Source organism: Oryx dammah, unplaced genomic scaffold (genome assembly GCF_014754425.2).
Source record: "Oryx dammah isolate SB20612 unplaced genomic scaffold, SCBI_Odam_1.1 HiC_scaffold_8, whole genome shotgun sequence".
In the NCBI taxonomy this organism is placed as follows: Eukaryota; Metazoa; Chordata; class Mammalia; order Artiodactyla; family Bovidae; genus Oryx; species Oryx dammah.
The window spans coordinates 37,501,980-37,516,663 of record NW_024070192.1 but is presented as its reverse complement, the minus strand read 5'-3'; the positions used below and the strand labels follow the sequence as shown (position 1 = coordinate 37,516,663).

General features: G+C 43.4%; 1 protein-coding gene across 1 annotated transcript in view; it reads right to left on the bottom strand.

Annotated features, from left to right (window-relative positions):
- Positions 1–14,684, bottom strand: part of ZZEF1 (zinc finger ZZ-type and EF-hand domain containing 1) — a 94,877-nt gene that overhangs the window by 32,605 nt on the left and 47,588 nt on the right. The window contains exons 25-33 of the mRNA XM_040243714.1: positions 14,172–14,320; positions 12,246–12,486; positions 9,282–9,361; positions 6,826–6,919; positions 5,380–5,848; positions 4,586–4,750; positions 4,019–4,138; positions 3,159–3,320; positions 1,239–1,368 (exon numbers count right to left, since the gene is read on the bottom strand). Of these exons, the coding sequence (XP_040099648.1) occupies positions 1,239–1,368; positions 3,159–3,320; positions 4,019–4,138; positions 4,586–4,750; positions 5,380–5,848; positions 6,826–6,919; positions 9,282–9,361; positions 12,246–12,486; positions 14,172–14,320 (1,610 nt within the window). The remainder of the gene's footprint in view (positions 1–1,238; positions 1,369–3,158; positions 3,321–4,018; positions 4,139–4,585; positions 4,751–5,379; positions 5,849–6,825; positions 6,920–9,281; positions 9,362–12,245; positions 12,487–14,171; positions 14,321–14,684) is intronic.

Genomic DNA, 14,684 nt, shown 5'->3' with positions numbered 1-14,684 from the left:
TACAGTTAGAAAGGTTAAACTGCAAGAGGCTGGGATGGATGAGTAGCATGATCAGATCTGAGCATTCTGGAAGCTCCTCTGGTCACTGAGTGAGAACGGATCAGAGTGGGCAAGCCTGGAGCCACGGAGACTGACCCTGACAGCGGCTGTTAGAGCAACCCCCTGACTGCTGATAAGGGCAGCACTGGGCAGAAAGTAAGACAGCGAAAGGGGGGCAGATCTGAGCAGTATTAGGAGGCACAGGTGAGGAACCTTGGGGGCTGGCTGGTTATGCGGGCCAGCGAACGCCAAGGGTCAAGAACAACATCCAGATTTCTGGCTTGGGTACTTGGCTGGACAAGAGTCGGGTTCAGATACAGCAAACACTGCAAGAGAAGCACTGTTTGCTGGCACTTCAGGAGAAAAATTTTCTGGGGAAAGACTAAGGGCCCCGTGTCATGAGCAGTTTTATTACAAGGTCCCTACAGGACAGTTTATCTTTACGGCCTGGAAATAAGGGACATAAATCACCGAGTCAGCATATAGCAGCAGAATATAGCAAATATGCCAAGCCACCTTAGGACTAGAGAAAGGCTCCCAATAAGGTGTTAACATACAAGAGAGAAAAATCACAAAGGCCAAGGTGGTGTGTTCGATCCGAGCACCACAGAGAAGCTACATGAGCTAGGTAACTGGCACACAGTAGGCACATAAGCTAAGAAAATGCATGTATCTGAGGCAGCAGACACCTGGAGTAGTGTGGTAGTGACAGATAAAACCCCAATGTGGAGATAGACGTGGCAGGCTGGCTGAGCCTGATGACGTGTGGGAATCAGGTAGTTGATTCTGTGCACATATGCGGCTTCCATGCTCACCAGGCGACCTTCTGACTGAAACGTGCCTTCCTGTGTTGCCTGCCTACAGGAAAAGTATGTACCAAGGACACCAGAGTCCAGGGCCCTCAGCAATTCTGTTTCTCACTGTAAATTATAAACTGGCACCTAATTATTTTACCTCAGCCTCCTGAGCCAATTTCCTGTGAATCTAGTTCTAGGCGAGGGAGCCACTGCCTGATGTGGCCAAGCCAGGATTTAGGACCTTTCGGTTAAAAGACCAGGCTCAGTGACAGCCACTCACTATGGTACTGACTGCCCCATGCAGCCCTCTCAGGAGAGAGCCTGCTGGCACGCCCCAATGCAGACTTTCATCTCCAAACTCCCAGCAAATCACTTCAGATTACCCTCGTTGAGAGATCTTACTTTCCTCTGCTTCTCTGGATCTTCCTGGGCTATTTTTTCATACCAGGCCTCAAACATGCCATCCTGACACTCATCCATCCATTCTGAATTCTGCTTGGCATCAGCAAGCTCATCTTCTTCACTCCATTGGCTGAAAAAAGGACATAAACAGAGAAAAGCATGCCTCTGCCAAAAATCAAGGCAAGTGCAAGTTAGCAGACTCTGTCCTACTGGTCTAGTACCCAAGACTCCTAGAGACTTCTGAGGGCAAGAGGGCAATCTGTTTTTCAAAGCTCCAGGGTTTGCCAAATGTTTGACAGATACATACCAATAAAAAAGGGAGGAGGCCCTTCCAGAGCCTACTACAATGGGTGAGGAATTGGAGCTTGAAAGGTTGTACCTTCAAGGCAAAAACCCACTCAACAACCATTTGTGGTGAACCTATGATGTGCCAGGCACCAAAAAACTGGTCTGAACTGGACATGCTCAGCACACCCGAGTGGCAGCAGCATGAGAAGGGAGTTAGGAGACCCCAGGGTCTCGGCTCTCGCGCGGGCTGCTATAAGATCTGGACATGGCACTCAGCCCTGGTCCTCAGTTTCCTCATGTTTAACAAATAATCTCAGGGATTCCTCTTAGATGCAAAAGTATAGATTTTCATAATTTCAGTCAATAGCTTGTTTCAGCAACTGGAATTTTAAATACAAAAGCATTTGCTTGACAGCAAATGCAAAGCATCTACCAACTGACAGAGACACATCCATTTGTTGACATGTTCCAACTAACTGATTTCGGGGCTACTCACACTGAGCTTTGGGCCAGGGGCTGTGGGAACTGGTGGGGAAGGTGCAGTCCCTGCTCTCAAGGACTGGCTCATGGAGCGGCAGGTGAAGCTTGAAACAAGGAGCAGACTGATAGCTTAAAGCTCACCACCCACCCCTTCCTCCTATTGTGGGTGCCCTCCCTCTGCCAAGAGCGCCCTCTGGAAGCACGGCAATGGCTGAGGTTTGGTAAATGAGGAGATCACTTATACTCTATCTCCTTTTTCCTGCTTCTGAGAGAGGGAAAATAGGTGTTGACTCAGATCGTTCATTTCCTAATTCTCTCCTCTTGCTCTTCTTTCCCCTTTCTCCTCTTTCTACAGACATGTGTGATTAATGTGTAAGTGGACTTGAGTAAGGTGGAAAGACATTCATTAGATGTGGAAAGGAGGAACTTCCCTGGGGGTCCAGTGGTTAAGAATTTGCCTTCCAAAGCAGGGGATGCAGGTTTGATCCCTGGTTGCAAAACTGAGATCCCACAACCCACAGGGCAACTAAACCCAAGCTGAAACCAGAGAAGCCCGTACGCCACGACGACAGATCCTGCCTGCTTCAAAGGAGATCCCGTGTGACAGTCAAATAAATATTTTTAAAAATAATAATAATATAAAAGTGGAAAGGAAAAACAAACAAAAAACCTTTGTTACTATTTTTTCCCCTTATACCTTAAGTTCTTACAATGTACAAGAGGTTATAGTGGCTGGAAATCACACACACAGAACAAAAAACTACAGCAATGGATTCTTCAATTCAACAAGCTCTATGAGGATCTCCACCAACAAGGAGGTTCCTCATGCTGAGTTCACAGCACCACTGCTACCAACTTATATACACCACCATGCCCCAGACACCATGCTGAACACTGAGGAGAACTCTTTCATTCTTCACAGAAATCCTATAAGGTAGATACTGTGATTACCTCCAGTTCTAAAGATGAGGAAACTGAGGTACAAAGGAGTTTAAACAGTTGTCCGAGGCCATCCAGTGAGGGTGTGGCAATGCCAGGATACCCCTCAGAGAGCCTAGCTCTAGGCCCGAGCTCTAACCCCTGTGCTATCGCTACGACCCCTGACCTCCACGAGCGCCTGAAGAGACTGCAGACTGCAGATTGTGTCCTTACCTGATCACACTGTCATGGGCACTTATGTTTTCCTGCGACATTTTCATGAGGAGATCTGGTAACTGAATGTCAACAAAGAAGGTGAGATCACTGGGTTCCCAGCCCATGTCCAAAAGGTGCAGCAGGGCCGTCTGGATGCAGGACAGGGCAGGCAGCAAGGACCTGAAGAGGCCGTGAAGGTGAGAGTTACCAAAGCTACCCATCACCCACGGGGATGACAGAGACAGTGGGAGTCAGAGATGGGGTATGTCTGTCAGTGGAAAGCCGAAGGGAACCAGACTGCTGGTTTGGGTTCCTTATGATATTTTTCCAAATTTCTCAGACTCCATACAAACCCTCTTCAAAGAGCATCTGAAGCAAAAGAGTTCTGAAAGCATCAAGTAGCAAGGTTTCCACCCTGCCAGGACTACCATGGGAGACATTTTACAGGAAAGGACTGAGTAACACAGCTCAGCTCTGATCAATAACAAGATCAGGGCCAGCCACAACGAGCCCAGGTCATGCCGCTCAGGCGTAGAGAAGAGCCATTTGATTTAAGGTTTATGTCTACACCACTTACTATGGAGGAGACTCGGGGATGGCTTTCAAGTTTTTAAAACTGAGATAATGGGTTACAGATTCTTAGATGAACCAAGACCCATCTGCTTTAAAAAACTGTATATACCATAGAGAAAAAAGGCTAGGAGAAAATATACTGATAAGTTAACATTAGCAACTAGCTCTAGATGGCAAGATTAGGGGTTATTTTTATTTTACTCTTTGTGCTTTTCTGTATTTTTAACATTAGACATGCATTTCTTTAAAAGTCAGAAAAAACGGGAATGATTTTTCTCTAGAAATCACATTAAACTCTCTCATACCTGTCATTTTTGCTATTGAATCCTTTGACTGCTTTGACCAAAAATAGAACAAACTGATAGTAAGTGTCTCGAATTTCTTTGTGTAGATCTGCACCACAGCCTTCCAGGTGTCCAAAATAACTAGAAACAGAAGACATGACCAGTCACTTAATGGCCAAAACATTTACTTAATAATCATTATTCCTTACATGAAAAGAGCAAAGAAGAAGCAAGCTAACGAGGTGGTGGAGAAACTTAAGTAAATATAACAACTGCAGAAAGTAAGCAGACAAAACAGCAATGACTCATCTGCTTGTGTCAAGAAGGCCACCCACCAGGAGTATGGAGATGACTATTATTAATCTTTCCTTATTAATATAAAAACCACCCTTCCCACCACTACCAGAGTGCCTGGTACTATATGAAGTATTCTTTACAAATGTAATCCTCTCCTCTTATCTCCATTTTCTTGACATATTTACTTGGGTGTGAAAGAAGCAGTTCAAGGCTTTCCAGGTGACTCAGTGGTAAAGAACCTGCCTGCCAAAGCAGGAGACATGGGTTTGGTCCCTCATACTTTGGACTTACTTGGTAAACTCTTTCTGGCAGGTGAGGAGTTCCAACAGGAAAAGGATGTAAGGTGGGTGGAAGCAGTGAGGCTGCCCAAGGGACTCGGTACAACACTGGATGATCCTCAGCACCTCAAGGATGCTCCAGGCTTGGGCCTTCCTCAAGGAGAGAACCTTTACAACACTGGAGACAGAACTCAAGTCAGGAACACCCAGAACACTCGCAAGCTGGGGCAGAAAGAAAACAGACCCCCGCCCAGAGTTCTGAGGCCATAGTAGTAAAAAGGAAATACTATTGTGAGGTATCTTGTTTGATACTTTTAGTCATTACTCAGCAACATTACATATCACCTCACTGTTTGGAAGCCCAATGACTCACGTTAAACAATTAATTAATTAAAAAGGAACTTTGCCTTTGTGCTAAACAGGACTAACTTCAGACAGGAAATTAAAACATGCAACACTTCCAGAGGTGTAGGCTCACTGACAAGTAATGTTGTCAGAAAACATCAAATCCAAAATTTCTCCCAGGGTTAAAATAAGACAGATTTATTTTGGCAGCTACCAAATGTTTCTTTTTTTTAATCCAAATAGTACCTTACTAAGATACAATTTACATATAGCATAATGTACAAATCTCAAGTGAAAAAAATACTTATTTTTTTTTTTAAAAAAAGCTTTTTTCTTGAAGATTCTAAGACAAATCTTGGTCTGTCCTCCAAGTAGTTAGTATTTGCTCATTTTTATGAATAACATGAACCTCGAGTCTGTGATGAGACTGGACACCTGCAGGTGAAAAGAGAAGGCGCTCACCTCTCGTGGGAGAGTGACTGATCTTTAATGAAGTCCATGAGGTCCTTCAGCACCGGGTACTTCTCTTTCACAGTGGGCGCCGGTCTGGCCTCCTCCATCGAGCGGAAGGAGAGCAGCCGGAGTCGCCCCCGGGTGAAGGGAGGCCGCCGGGTGGGAGTGGAAGGTGACGAGGGTTCCTCTGCTGGGACGGGGGACACTTCCAAGGCAGGAGGGCCACTGCTGGGGGGCAGCGTGGGCTGCACGTCCGGGCCGGGGCTCCGGTCTCCCGCAGTAGGGGGCGCTGCTTCGGTGGGCGACGCCGAGGCTTGGAAATGCTCTTCCACCACAGAGCTTGTTCTCTGGTGCTTGTCCAGTGGCTGCAGGTGATCTGTGAAATCCATGGCCACCGACTTGTCACAGCTTTCTTTTGAACCTCCACCCGTGGGCAAAAATGTCAATAGTAGAAGACTCTTCTGATAACACTCTTTCGCTGATTGAAAAAAGCAATAAGGAGAATGAAAAATAAAGTCCAAATGAAACTTGTTGCCTACTTTGGAACTGAAAATAATCTACTTAAAGTCTACAATTTAGGACAGGAAATACCTCCAATAATACAGGGATGTACATGTCTACCAAGAGAAGAGAATCATATTTTCTCTCATTATACACGTCAAAATCTAACACTATCAGCACACTTAAAGTTTTATTGTGTATATTTTCACACATATTAATATAATATAGAGAGAATAGTATAAGGAGTCCTCCATGTACCCCTCACCCAGATTTAACAGCTATCAATTCAAGGACAGTCTTTCCTAATACCACTACCCCCATCCCCCTGACCCGCCACAACCCCCTGGGTTATTTCTACGCAGATCCCAGGCATCACGTTATTTCCTCTGCAAAATCTTCAATGTATTTCACTAAAAAGAGTTTTAAGCAATAACATTACCAAGAAACGCACACTTTTTGAAAAACATAATGAGCTGTAGCTCAAAAAGCACTTGGTGCCTCCTAAGAGAGGTCTTTTTAAAAAGGCTCCATGTGGATCACACTAAGGAACAACTGGGCTTTCCTGGTGGCTCAGATGGTAAGGAATCTGCCTGCAATGAAGGAGCCCCCAGTTCGATCCCTGGGTTGGGAAGACCCCCTAGAGAAGAGAATGGCGACCCACTCCAGTATTCTCACCTGGAGAATGCCATGGACAGAGGAGTCCAGTGGGCTACAGTCCATGGGGTCGAAAAGAGTTGGACACAACTGAGCAACTAATGCACACACACAATGAACAATTAACAACTGGCTCTTCCCTATTTGTGACATGTTCTTGGAAAAGACCTTTAGTGCCTGTGTTACCTTCTCTAGGTAAACACAGCTTCAACTAAACTAACCCAGAAGATGGGTTGCTGGTTTCCTACGAAATGGGAACGGAAGGCCCAGAGATAGACAACAGCTGGAGCCGGCACTCACCCAGGCTCTCGGGGTTCGCCTCAGCAGCTTCTGGCCCGCGCTGATCTTCTGCCTCACTCCCCAGGTTCATCAGGGACTTCTGCTTCATCTCTAACTGGGGGAGGGTTTGAGCCACATTGTTATGTTGTCCAGACAGGGCAGGAAGAGCAGCCACAGCAAACTATTAACACTTCAAAATCACACAGTGTTGAGATCCCAGAGAACTTTATAGCCCTATGGTGAGGACACAGGACCGAACTGCTTTCATATGTCCTAGAAATAATCCAGAATTTGAAGCTGCTTAAAGGTCTATCTGCAAAACTACCTCCTTTTCAACTATGTGTTATATGGGAGGGATTTGTAACCATGATCCTATTCTTTAAAAAAAATTCTAGAACGCTGGAGATGGAGGGGCCCTTACCTAAAGCTAACCTACTAATAAAGAAGTGAGGTCTTCCACTGTAAGTGGCATGGGTTCAATCCCTGGTTGGGAAACTAAGATCCCACAAGCTGTGTGGTGTGGCCAAAAACCACACATCCAGTTTGCAGCAGAGGTTGAACTAAAACTTGATCTCTATCCTGCTCTGAAGGTGAGGCTGCCTCTAAGTGATGCTAAGACTGCTGGGCAAAGAATGGTGCTTCTAGTACCAGCACAGGCAATGGTCACAGTGTGGGCCATGGTGCTGACAGCCCAGGCAGAAGACCAATGATGTCTGGAGACCAGGGTCTTAAGAGAGAAGGCTGGCATCCTGTCCAGTCACTGGCAGTCTGTCCTGTGCTGAACCAGGAACATAGTCTACGATATGCTTTGTCCCAACTGCCAAACCCTTTTCACTTCGGCTGTCTGTGGGAGTTGACTTTATCAGACACACTTTCTTTAACTGCGGGAGGAGAAGGGGGCGACAGAGGATAAGATGGTTGGATGACATCACTGGACATGAGTTTGAGCAAAATCCGTGAGAGAGTTAAGGACAGGGAAGCCTAGCAGGCTGCAGTCCATGGGATCGCAAAGAGTTGGACATGACTGAACGACTGAACACCTGCCTTGGTTTCTCTGTCAATACACTGTCAGTACACTGATTCTCTTCCCACCATTCTGATGATGATATCTTTAAGTTTCTTTTGAGAGATCCTGTTCATCCAGGTCTCCACCTATCTACCTAGTCTACACTGAGCACCAACTATGTTCTCATCATCGGCGACTTTGTCCAAGGCTGTCTGTTCCTAGAAAAATGCAAATATATTTTTTAAAAACTATTACCAATGATTTGAACTCATTCTTACCTCTGCCTTGACATGTATATTCTTTCATATTTATTAAATTCTCCAGCTAGATATCTTAGATAACCTAGGTGTCCTCATACTTAACATGTCCCAAACTGAACTTAGCTCCCCACTCCCAGATGCAAGACCATTCTTCCTACTCTGGTTAATACTTTTCCCACTCACCAAGTCACCCCCACCAGGAAACGAGAACAGTCCTAAATTCTATCTGCCTTTTCACCATACCTGTCAATCACACAGTCTAATTATCTTACCTCCCAAGTAGCAGAAGCCATCCTCATTTAATTATCACAACAAGTCTCCTGCATTCAAGCTTTTTCTTTTCTTTTTTTATTTCTTGGCCTCACAGCATGTGAGACCCTAGTCCCCCAACCAGGGATTGAACCCATGCCCCTTGCAATGGAAGCACAGAGTCTAACCCGCTGGACTACCAGGGAAGTCCCCTCTTATTATCCACCCTCTACTCATTTTAAGATTGCTTTCTCAACTATTATACAATATTTAAGATGGTTGTAAATATATATAAATAATACTACCTACTCATCTCCACACCTAAGAAATTGTATTTATGTACATGACAGAGAGATCTGGCTTATGTTTAAGTTTTATTTGAGGAATACCCTACCTATGCCTTCTACAGCTTGCTGTGTTTTGCTCATCATCACACGTGTGAGCACCATCCCTGTTGCTAAAGAAAGCTCTGCTTCATTTACTTTCACTGTAATATAGTACAGTATGGTAATATAATATCCCCTACGAATGGCTGTCTTGCTCTCTCAAGTTTATTGCTGTCACAAAGAATGCTGCAGAATCACTATTCCAAAATGCAGAAGGCCCTCTCCTTTGAGAAAGCCCTCCTCTCTGCCTAAAACCATCACTGGTTTCCCAGAATCTAACGCAATGCTTTTTCTCCTCATCTACCAGGTTAGGTTCCACCAAGCAGCCTTTGGGTTATAGAAGAAGACAAGTAAGGAGGGCTCAACTGACTCTTGTGTACTCTGACAATCTAACTTCACCAAATTATGACTTCAAGGGTCCTAAATTATTTTTTTCATTTATCCATTTGCATCACTGAACTTTAGTTCTGAAAAACATTCCTAAAGTTATATTCTTGAGAAGAGAGCTACTTACCTTAATTCAAAGATACGGTAGAAAAACTCAAAATATATAAAAATCACAAAAGAACATCTTACCATCCATATTCGAATTCCATCAGCCAAGGAATACACCTGTGCAAACTCCTCACTCAAGGCTGTCTTGCCCCCGCTGTTTACTGGGGAAAGGAGAGGTTACATTCAATTAACACAATTCACTACTGCAACATTAAGCCCAAAGTCACTTCCCAGTCTCTGCACAGGAAACCTCTTCCCCTGACACTTGCACATTGTGATAAGAGAGGACTGGGGGGAAAAAACCATCAGTAAACTACAAACACCTGTAATGGGTTCTCTATGTTAATTCAAACTAACTTTTTTTCAAATGAACAGCATCTGAAATGGATATACTATTAAGGTAAAATATAAAAAATAGTAAAAGCAAAATGAAAATTATTAAAAGTAAGAAATAATTATTAACATGAAAAAAATTCAGGGTATATATTAAGTGAAAAAGGTCGGTTATGAAACAGTATATACAAAATTATATTATTTAAAAAGAGTATACAGGACTTCCCTGGTGGTGCGGTGGCTAAGAATCTGTCTGCCAACTGAGGGGACATGGGTTTGATCCCTGGTCTGGGAAGATTCCACATGGTGTGGAGCAACCAAGCCTGAGCCCATGCTCCAGAGCCTGTAATCCACAACTACTGAGCCCACGTGTTGCGGCTACTGAAGGCCATGAGCCCTAGAACCTGTGGTTCCCCAGAAAGAAAAGCCACTGCAATGAGAAACCCTTGCACCACAACTAAGAGTAGCCCCTGACCGCCACAACTAGAGAAAGCCTGCATGAAGCAATGAAGATCCAGTGCAGACAGAATAAAATAAACAAACAATTTCAGAAATAAAGTAAAATATACAGAGCATATATATAAAAACATGGTATGTGCATACACGTATATATACATATAACTAAAAAGCCACAGAAAAATGACCAAAGAAAAATGTTCTTGAAGTGGTGAAATTACAGTCGATAATTACTTAAAGCTTTTCTGTACTTTGTAAGTTTCTACATGAATAGGTATTATTTTTATAATTAAAAAATTTTTTTACTTTTTTTTTTTTGGGTAATAAATCCTATGAAGCCTGTCCCTTCTCTTCATCTTAAAAGCAAAGGAGGGACTTCCCTAGTGGTCCAGTGGCTAAGACTCCACACTCCCAATGCAGGGAGCCCAGGTTCGAGCCCTGGTTGGGGAACTAGATTCCACATGCCACAACTAAGAGTTCATATGTTGCAACTGAATCCTGCATGCTGCAACTAAGACCTGGCACAGCCAAATAAATAAATATTAAAACAAATAAATAGCAAAGGATACTATACGAGAACAGGGTGACACTCTCTGTTGACCCAACGTTGATGCAATGAATTTTCTGAATACCTAGAATGTGCCAGGCTCTACATCAGGTACTGGGAAAGCGATGCTGAGAAAAACAAACATGGCCCCTGCCCTCAAACAGCTTACAGTCTAGTTGGAAAATTCCCATACATTTCTAGCCCAAAAAGGTGACAATTTTCTGACAAAGATAAGCAAGTTAGTGAGACAAGGACTACTCTCAAAGTAGATCAGTCTTGAAGAATCCACAAATAGTCCCTTGGAGGCAGGGACAGAAAGGACTGGGACCAAGTGTGCCTCCTTCAAAGCAACAGTGGCAGGTATTCTAGAAACAACTTGTACACAGTGAAGTAGTTCTTGTTCCCACACTTGATTGTGTGTATTTCAACAGCAGACAGGTATGAACATGATTGGAAAAAGAGCTGGGGGACCTCTCCCCCAGCCGAAAACCTTCTGTATCTCAGTTTTTTACTCACAAGGCTTTTATCCTTCCACTGACAGCTTGCACAGGTAACAAAGATTGTCAAGTTCTCTTACTACAATTTGATTATGAGAACATACACTGAATTTTTTTTTTCCCCAAACCATGATGATGTCAGTTCACCCCCATCCCATAGCAGAGATAACACTCTTCTGTGTGACAGCTGTTTCCTTAAGTCACTCATGCTTCAGTATAATTTTATTTATTTGAGCAGCTTCTTAAAGGAAATATTAAGGTTTGAGCAAGTAATTGAGATGTTTTAGACCTCAGGAAATAAACTCTGCAATGTGAGACACAAAGAACTAAGCAATAAAGGTAGCAGTGCTAATAATATCCTTAGTAGTAATAATAATAATTAGAACAATAATCAATTAACTACTTACTCTAAGGAAGGAAGCATTTGTTTCTGCTAATTTCATTGGCACCATGGAAAGAACAGACATCCTGCCGAAGTGCTTGGGACAGCCATACCCTGTCTTTACACTGGGTTTGAAATGCTTTTCCCCTGAAAGATTATGAGTAGGGAGAGACCCTCCCTCTTTGTGGTTCCTGTTAAGGCTCTAGTCTATACTTATTGTAAATACACAGAGATGGTATGCCTAGGGGATGTGAGGGAAAGAAATGGCAAGGAGCATGCTACTGACAAAGGAAGCTGAGCAGGGACTATGCTACCAAGAAGCCGCAAGTCTAAAGATAAGAGTTAATACCTGCATTATCCCTCCTTGGTTAGTACACATTCAATTATCAAAACATCTTTGGTTTTGACTGGAATTTCTTAACATGTTAGAGCTTATCAACTCTAAACTTTACAGATAAGGATACTCGGGTGCAGAAGGGTTATCTGATTAATCTGAGGCTGTACAACTTCTAGTTTGTGAGCTGGAACTACAACCCAAGTTAAGTTTTCTTTCCATTAAACTTCTCAGCAGTCTTCCATGAGAATTCCGGATAAAGATAAATTACCTGTTGATGAGGAAACCCAAGGCTACTTGCTATATATTGCAATCTGCTGACTATAAATTGGTCACGAATCTCTTGATTGGCACAGTAGGAGTGACAAGATGAAGTCTATAGTTGTAGAAGGATGTTTATGTTCCAAAGTATTTTAAAACTTTCACTTAAGAAACGCTTTCTTAAAACTTAGCAATTGGCCTTCAGATCAAAAATATTCCCTGTAGTATAAGTTACCATATTTTTGCAGCTTCTCATATAAGTCTGGAGTGCGATACACCAGAGCAGCAAAGGTGGCGTTCACAGCTTGATCAATAGTGGAACCAGCAACTATATCTGTCTTTGGGGCCTGTTTTCTACATGCCTGTATGAATCCTTTGAAAAGTTCTGAATATGGCCCACAGAAGTTCTGGGCAGGATCTGACTGTGCAAAGTCAAGAAGAAATTGATGGCAGGGATCATCAGGGATGTTCTTAACCTGGGAACAACAAAACAAGAAAAACCATCATGTTTAACATATTCATTTAAAAAAAACTAAGTTTACTGAACAACTACTAGGCCAAAGCAGAAGTATAAAACACAGTGCATACTCTCAGGAAGTTTCAGTCTACTTGGGGGAGACCAGACAGACACACGGGTTATTAAAAAAAAAAAGTAAACATAAATAAAACGTTAAAAGCATTTAAACTACCACTACCATAAAGCATAGAGATTATCGAGTGCCGAATGCCTAGAAGGGATACCAATGCTGAGAATTCACAGGAGAGAGCTCCTGGCAGGTTAAAGTAATTAAGAAAAGCCTTCTGGAGGGGATGGGCTTTGGTCTGGACCCTGAAGACTGGGCAGGTTTGGCCCTGAGGAACACAACCGTTAGCAGAAGTTAAGAGCCAGTGGGGAGACTGACCTGGCCTGAAGTCTCAGCTGGGGAGTGGTGGGAACTAGAGTCAGATAGGTAAGGTGAAAGGAGACTGTAGAGAGCCTTGACTGTCACACTGAGGAGTTTAGACTTCACCCTGTGGGCAACGGGGAGCCATTAATGGTGCTTGGCAGTGGAATGACAAGATAATGCAGTGATTTAAAAAAAAAAAAAACAAACTTGGTAGGTACCAATGTAACAATGCAAGTGCGAGATGAGGGCCTGGATAAAGATGGAGACAGAGGAGACAGAAAGAGATCTCAAGGAAGAATCCACAGGGCTTGCAGCTGACTGGAAGGAAAGGGGAGAACAAGGTGGGGATAAAGGTGATGCTAGGTCGCAGCGGCTTATGCCTGGGAGAACAATAATGACAGTAACAGGAGCAAACAGTCCGGGGAGACATCCTGGTTTTACACGTCTGAGTTAAAGGGAGTCAGAAAACTGAAATGGAAATACCTAATAGGAAGACAGGCATATGTGACTGGAGCCTGGGAGAAGAACCAAGGCTGGAAACTCATTATTTAGGTTTTTCCCACACAGATGTGGCGACAGAAGAGAGGAGACAGGATAACATCTTGGTGGGTTGCAGGAAAGCAGAGAAAGCCTGAATGAAGCCCATTTTTTATAGAAGAAGGAAAAAGAGAGGTCAATAAAGGAGGCTGGGGGAGTAGAGACATGTAAGAGAAGACAGTGGACTGCCATGGAATACAAGAAGAAAGGGTCTGAAGGAGCAGAGAAGTTAAGAAGAGTCCCTGGATCCAGCCACTAATTACTGAAGAATTGGGGTGGGGGAAAGTGGGAAGAAGGGAGAAAAGTAGTAGAACTGAGAGAGGGGGACAGAGAGATGAAAAAGACATAGTGGGCAAGCTTGTTTAGTTTATATTATTATGAGCCTAAATAATGTGCTACTGTCCCATGGAGAACAAACAAGCATAGCATGCACCATCTGTTCTTAAGTGTGACTCAGCAGGCACAGGAAATAAACTCATTTAAATAAGGCCATCAAAAGAGATTTACTGAGCACCTACTATATTACCACAGCAGAGTCTGTCAGTTGATAGTTCTGAACACCCGTTACCCTGGCCCCTGTGAGGACCCCAAATGAACAAGGGATAGTTTCTGCCCTCGAGGAGCTAATAGCTTCGTGGGGGGTGATAAGATACATACACAAATGTTTATAATTTAAAGTAACAAACATTAGTAAACATTTATCATTCCAAATACAAAGATAAGCGAAAAGTAAATACCTCCTTAATATCCTGGGGTGGGTGAGTGGGCCAGCTTGCTTCTAATCCCAACTCTGGATGTATTTGGTGCCTGAAGACAGGTTTCCACAAGGGGGAGTTTAGGACTAATGCCATTTTTGCCTGAGGTACTGCCATGTTACTGCCTAACTCTGCAAAGAAAAGAAGAAGGCTTATGAGAGTTCTATTTTTCCCTTAATATACTGAGAATCTTTGAACTGATGAAGGAAAGGCTTAAAAAACAAACAAACAAAAAAAAACCTGGCTATTAAGACTTGCAGGGAATTACCCATATGTAGCAGAACCTAACTGTGATCCTTCATAAACACATACCCTGGTGAACTGAAACCATCAGGCAGTCCCAAAATGCTGCCATTCTGTATGACAGGTTCAGGTACAGATCCCTCTGAAATAACTAAGCCATGAAGCAAACCGAAAACAGAATGAGAACCATCTCTTGGGTACAACAGGAGACCTCTCAGAAATGCCGTGTTCATAGTTGTAAACTTAAACTTG